Here is a 6,799-nt window from a genome sequence, read left to right on the forward strand (position 1 = left end):
ATCCGAAATATCGAGTAAATTTAATATTTTAAAATATATCGGTAAAAAACATATAAAGATATATATCGAATATTCCGATATATTCGATATATCTTTTGACTGGAGACTTTTGACCGATTTTGTTGTATATATAACGATATATCCCGATATATATTATATATATCGGTGATATTTTCGAATTTCCGATTTTTGATTTTTTGAATATTAGGAAAATAAAAACGATTTATTAGATATATATCTTTTTTGGCCTTTATATCCTAATATCCCGAAAAATTGGGCCTTGGTTTATAGTAGGGGAAGAGTGAATGACAAAAATATTGGATTTGTACTGGGATTTTATCAGAAAGCTGTATTAAAATTAGACTTTCAAAAAAAACAGGAGAACAGACTTGCAGTTGCAACGCACACTATCGCTGTCAAAAAGCAATAAAAGGCCAAGTATGGTCCGTCCACCTCGGATCTACCCACGTGGCCGAGATAGTGTCAAAATGACTTTTGCAATTAGCACATACTGAGAGAGACTATTTTTTAAGATAATCTTAGGAAAGATTGTCTCTAGCACTGTAGTTACTCAGCACCATCACTAGCTGCTCTTGTTTTTTCATTTTTCCCTTCATGGGAGTGGAGAGTAGACTTTTTCTGAAAATAATTTGAAGTATTTATCATCATGGAAGAAATTGATCAGAACCCATCTCAGATTCACAGGTTTGCTATCTCAATTCCAATTTATTCTGTAGTGATGTTTGTATGTATATCTATGCTTCACAAACTATTTGGAATTCTTGGGATCCAACTTGTATAGTTGTGTACTTTTAAAGTGCATAAAATATAGTACCCCATCGTCCAGGCAAGACTGTTCATTTGTTTACTAGATCGGAATATGCACTAGCTTAGCAAAGTCAGCCAACTAGAGCATAAGTACTTTTGGGTTTATTTTCACAAGTGTGGAAAAGATCTCAATCTTTTCTTCTTCTGTTTTTTCTGTTTTAAGTTTTTTGTGGTGTGAAAACTCTGTTTACATTGATGAGAAGTATATGTAATTAGATATTTGTAATTGAGTATATGGGGTACCTTTTCCCAGAAGGACTTGGAAGTGATGTATAGTTGAGAACAGTGACACCACAAATGTGCTGTTAATGCGGTTGTGGATATTGCTACTAGAAATGATGACAGACATGGAGATGTGTAGGCAATACCGAACCTAGAAGCAAGGACAGAGCCAGGAATCTTAGTTTGGTGATGCAATGGTGAAATTGTTCTAAAAAAATATAGCTACTTACCCGTGTGTGACCCTTTTTTTTTAGTTATTAGGGGTGCGGTCTACAGTCGCACTTCGCTGGTTTCATCCTTGACAAGAAGGTCAGCTTGAATGTGTTGGAGTTATCCCTCACATGAAAATGAAGAAGAGGAGAGAAAGCAGTACTGTTCGTGTGAAGAGGTTTGAGCGCGCGTGCTCAGATTGGCTTTGCCCAAGGCGCCCTTGTCGTGAAAAAGAAGATAGTTTTTTTTTTAGCCTCTCGCAAAACAATGTTACTGAACATTTGGTTTTGAGGAAAATAAGAGAGTGCGCACGCGCTCGATTTTGTCTTGCCGAGAACGCGCCCGCGCTCATGTCTATTTTCGCAGTTTCTATCTACAGTAACCGCAAATCAATTTTTTGGTAGATATAAAACCAAAAACAAGGTTTTGGAAAACCAAGACAACACAAGAAGTCACGAAATTGAAACCCAATTTTGAGAGCAATCAAGGTTGAGAGAAAACCCTTGCATCCAGAAAAGCTTGTAAGGAGAAAAGAGTGATCTAGTAAGGTGGAGAGACTTGAGAGGAGTGATTGTAATCTTTCTTTCCACGTTATAAAAAGATTAGCTCTTGTGGAAATAGGCATCATTAGCCGAACCACGTTACATCTTTGTGTTGTGGTATGCTTTACTTTTCTTTGCATTATTATTTGTTATTAATAGTTGTTTAGAGAGTTGGGCATGTTAGGTTAGTTATAATCGATATTTAGAATTTGTCTGAAGTAGTAGTTGGTTCAAGTACAAGTTATCTGTGTAGTGGGGATCGATTGGTATCGTTATTCCCCAACAGAATGGCTTAATGTCATTACGCCAACAAACTTTGGATGAGAATAATTCCATGTCTAACATGTAGAAAATCAGAAGGACATTCTTGTATCAATCAATTACTTTACTTGATCATCTGGTATCTGGTTCAGTAGATTAATCGTTTCAAATCTAATTCTCAGAACTCAAGGTATTCATCATTGTAAGAATTTTCGACTTTATTAAGTCAATTTACTTGTATTACTACCTGTAGGGGTTGATTGTAATGTATCATGCTATGTATTTTTTAAGATTGGACACTTCTATTACTGATGAGCATTATTTGTGTGGATAATTTCCAAGTTTTTGTTTTAAAAATCAAACTATACATTGAAAAAAATGAGAATTTTCGGCGATAGGCTTCTAAACAGTGATTACTCTTGGTTTGCGTGTTGCTTGCTTAAAACAATGTACAAGCACAGTTTCATTTCAATTTCGGATTAATCTAGGTTACATGGACACGCCATATTTTGAAAAAAATCTGTGTTGGATACGTATCCACGTGTCCGTGTCGGACACACATATTGCATGTAATTTATCTCGAATTTTGATATTTTGCCGTGTCCGACAATTCTTATCCGTGTCCGATACGGAGTGTCAATGTAACCTAGGGATTAATGCTCACCTTATGCTACCAAACAAAAATACAGGGATCTTGTTGCAAGCAAACAATTCTGATGTTCAATTTTCCTGTGTTTTCGCATCTTTTCCACATTGTAATAATAGTTTTTCACTTGCATATTTCTTTCAGGTTCATTGTGAGCAAAATTCTTCATGCCAATGTTGTTGATATGAGCAAAAAGAGGAAGTTATTGGACATGCCGTTGAGTTCGCCAATTCGGAAGAAGAAATTCTGGGATAAAAGCCGTGATTCTGAATTTCAAACCCCATTTGAGGAAGACCCAGAGGCAGAAGAAGTTTCAACAACTAAGAAGATGGAGGTAAACAATGAAGAAGTGCACCATGGTGCAGAATCAGTACAAATGGTGTCAGCAGGGGATAGTAATAGCTTTGTTGAAGAATCGGACTGCGCCATGTCTCAGTATACTAAATCAAAGTTCGAGACACAATCTCTGAGCATGTGTCCTGATGACCAGCCTGTTAATTCAGAACCAGAATTTCCAAAGGTGTCTGATTGTGACAAGCCTTCCACTTCATCTGGTATTTGCGACAACAATTCCAAGGATAGGTTGTATTCCTTAGACAACAGAAGTATCAAAAAGTTGTGTGTTGAGGAAGAGAAATTACCATTCATTGAGGACGAGCATCTTGAATTTGGATACCATGCTGATTACATTTATTCCGACCATGGAACTGGTCAAATGGAGGAATGTTTAGATACCGAGTCCAAAGATGCATTGCTTTATTCTAATGGGGCATCATCTGATTTGTTTATCCTGTCATCAGGAAGATGGAAGATCAATCAAGGTAAATCTTTTTGCCAATGATGCACTTTCTGTAATAACTTGAGACTGATCAGGAGTTCAGGACCTGTGCAGTTAAAGGCACAAGCGTGAGCTAGGCGCAGGACTAGGCAACACTAGGCGCCCCTATGCTCAAGGTGCAAGAATTGAGCCTTTGACTGCATATTATGATATAGGACTTCACTAAATACGTGAGTGTCTGCCATAATTTGAGCCCTTGATGCTGCCTCGTGAGAGCACAAAAATGGCTTATTGTATAACCATAGTCCTGGTGTCTGTCATAATGTCTTTGCCATTTATTTTTCGTTACATGTATATGGTTTACTCTAAATCTTGATGTCTCGACTTCTTTCCATGGATGCAGATGCTCAGGCTGGAATGAGGAAACCGACAATTGATCAAGAATTCGAGCAATACTTTTCTATGTTAATGTTGTAGCTGGAATATCATCTATCAGGAACTAAGACATATGATGCTTGATTGCCCCCTTCTATACAATGTATGTATGTGATTATTTTGTAATTCACTTAAAAATGTAAGACAGTATGTTGATGTTTATCATTAGCATCCAAACTGATGTACATTCACCAACTTAAGTTACTTGTATCTTATTCTGCGTTACTCCTTAAAGTGATAATAATGAACGAAGAGAAGAGGAGGTGAGAGTGGTAATTAGCAGTGGATGAAATGGTGGAGAAAGAGGTATAATGTGAAACTAGTTTTGAGCACGTGGCATATACCACAATTAATTTGCCCAATTGTCCTGACCAATTTTATCATAAAGAAAAAAAAAATGCTTAATTCTTTTTTACCCCTATAATTTACTAATTATTAGAATGGTATAAACACAACTATTATGTAATTTAAGATGCAAAATAGGGACAGAATTGTCCAAATATCTTGTATCGATGGAAACAACCCAATTAAGAAGTTAGCCCACGCCAGTAAAAAATAATGCAAAATCTAAAATCTAGAGTACGCATACTCTTTATAGTAAACTACACTTTAGCCCCTAAAAAATAGCATTTAGCAGACTTTTTTGTAATCTCTACACTATATGAGAGGCGGGTCTTTCGGAAGCCTCCTCAACTCTCAAATAGGCAAATTGCAATCTCTTTTTTGTTATTATTTATCCATTCCTCCTTTTCTTTTGTTATTATTTAGTCATTCTTCTTTTATGTATTGCAATTGAAAACAAACACTGATGTTCTCTTGCAATCGAAATCAAACACCAATTCCTCAATGTCCAACCACACCAACTCCACACCCTTTATGTCTTGCATTCGAAATCAAACATTGGTGTTCTCTTGCAATCGAATTCAAACACGAATTCCTCAATGTTTCTATATATATTCTTGAGAGGTATAAGGTTTTTTTGAAACTGTATCAATAGTGGGTTGCTGCGAATAAGGATAAATTGGAGGAAGAGTCATATAAGGTTAGAATTTTGCCTTTTTTGGTTTTATTATTATTATTATTATTATAAAAGTTTGATATGTATTATTTACTTTAAAACGTAAGAGCATCTCTAGGTAGTGGTAGCATACTCTTCATATTTGAAGAAAAAGTTTGGAGAAGCCAGTCGCAAATTTCGACGAACTCTAGGTGGTCGCAAATTTCGCCCGCAAAATTTATTGTAGGGGCCACCATACGCCATTAGTACTGTCGCGTGCCAGTACTAATGGCGGCGTGCTATCGAATACAAAGTCTGAAATTTCAAAAAATTGCTTCATTCTCACCCAACACTCCAAAACTATCTCCACAACTATGACTTCTTCTTCATCATTACAAAAAACTAGCCTACATACCGACATTGCCGAATCAACTCAACAATCCTGTTATTTTGATACACTCAATCAAGAGAGGTGCCAAATTTGCACCTCAAGAAAACACCTTGCATTGTCATGCAAGTATATAAACAAAAGGTGTCCTAAAGCACCACATTGTCAAGATTATATGCTCATACATAGAAGTTGTAACAAAGATGGTGAAGAAGTAAGATTTTTGAAATGCATGTATGATATATGTCCTGGTATGGAATATATATATATGGAGACAGTTTGTTGATATGCACGTGTTATGGCGAGGATAATCATTGGTATATATATTGCCCCTATGCAAGTATCATGCCCAAATGGTTGTGATGGTGTTAGAGAGCTGAAAAAGTTTACGAACCTAGAAGGAAAATGTCTTGATCTATTGAAGTGTTTAGTGTGTGGAAAATGTGAGTGGTTAGGTGCTGTAATGGAAAAGGTTAAGAGTGGTTAGAGTGTTGTAATATGAGTGGTTAATATTAATTATTTTATTTTCTATGACTATGTAACTTTTTTTTATTATGAATAAACTTTAATTTTATATAAATATATATTAGTTTAAATTAATATATATAATAAAATAGAAAATGATTAACATTGTTTATTGATGATTAAAAATAAAAATGCATCTACGAAATTAAATTACAACAATCAATGTCGGCCACCCCTAATGCTCCATAGATGCTCAACAATGTCGCTTTTAAGTCTATCATGCATAGTCTTTGATTGAACTCGTAGAGTCCCCTCAATGTAGTGTTCCCGACGAGTAGGTGGGATCTGTGGTTGCCCTTCTGGATCAGGAATGTACCTCCTCATTTCATAATTTTTATTCTTAGCTCTGATTATCATATTGTGCAATATGATATATGCTCTCATAACAGTACTCATTGTCTCCACATGCCATAATTTGCAAGGTTTTGCTAAAATCCCAAATTTAGCTTGAAAAACCCTAAAAGCTCTTTCAATATATTTTCTTGCAGCTTCTTGTATCGTTGCAAACCACTTCGTCTTTAGAGCATTAGGGTTTGAAATTGTTTGTATAAATGCCGCATAGTCAGGATAGATACCATCAGCTAAATAATAACTCATATTATAGCTATGCTGATTTACATCAAAATAAACAGGTGGAGAAGTACCATTGTTCACGTGCTCAAATACTGGCGAGTTGTCCAACACGTTGATATCATTGTGTGACCCTGGCATCCCAAAGAAAGAATGTCATATCCACAGGTCTTCGGTTGCAACAGCTTCGAGAATAACAGATAGTTTTCCAGAACGACCATTGTAAGCACCTTGCCATCCAGTTGGACAATTATGTCATTCCCAATGCATACAATCAATGCTTCCCAACATACCCGGCCATCCACGTATGGCAGAATGTACAAGCAAGCGTTCTGTATCTGCAATATTTGGCCTTCGCAAATAGACTGAACCGTACAATTTGATAATTGTATCACAT

At 36.0% G+C, this 6,799-nt stretch overlaps 1 protein-coding gene across 2 annotated transcripts; it reads left to right on the top strand.

The window, feature by feature from the left end:
* The first annotated feature begins 283 nt into the window (after positions 1–283).
* On the top strand, positions 284–4,135 carry LOC147486852 (uncharacterized). Of its 2 annotated transcripts, none has more exons than XM_086571756.1 (3): positions 284–705; positions 2,854–3,530; positions 3,891–4,135. In XM_086571756.1, exons 1-3 carry the CDS (start codon positions 668–670, stop codon positions 3,962–3,964), a joined length of 789 nt encoding a protein of 262 aa, XP_086427882.1. In that variant the 5' UTR covers positions 284–667; the 3' UTR covers positions 3,965–4,135. The 2 variants fall into 2 exon arrangements, with proteins under 2 accessions (XP_086427882.1, XP_086427883.1); XM_086571757.1 differs by lacking the exon at positions 3,891–4,135 and adding an exon at positions 3,602–3,712 and having other exon boundaries at positions 529–705.
* The last annotated feature ends 2,664 nt before the right edge of the window (positions 4,136–6,799 follow it).

The sequence above is a fragment of the Coptis chinensis genome, chromosome 7 (assembly GCF_015680905.1).
Source record: "Coptis chinensis isolate HL-2020 chromosome 7, ASM1568090v1, whole genome shotgun sequence".
NCBI lineage: Eukaryota > Viridiplantae > Streptophyta > Magnoliopsida > Ranunculales > Ranunculaceae > Coptis > Coptis chinensis.

Bases quoted from the DNA above. Each gene is read 5' to 3' on its own strand.
- LOC147486852 (XM_086571756.1), top strand. From the start codon at position 668: ATGGAAGAAATTGATCAGAACCCATCTCAGATTCACAG. The intron at 706-2,853 runs GTTTGCTATCTC...TATTTCTTTCAG, and splicing joins AACCCATCTCAGATTCACAG to GTTCATTGTGAGCAAAATTC. The intron at 3,531-3,890 runs GTAAATCTTTTT...CCATGGATGCAG, and splicing joins AAGATGGAAGATCAATCAAG to ATGCTCAGGCTGGAATGAGG.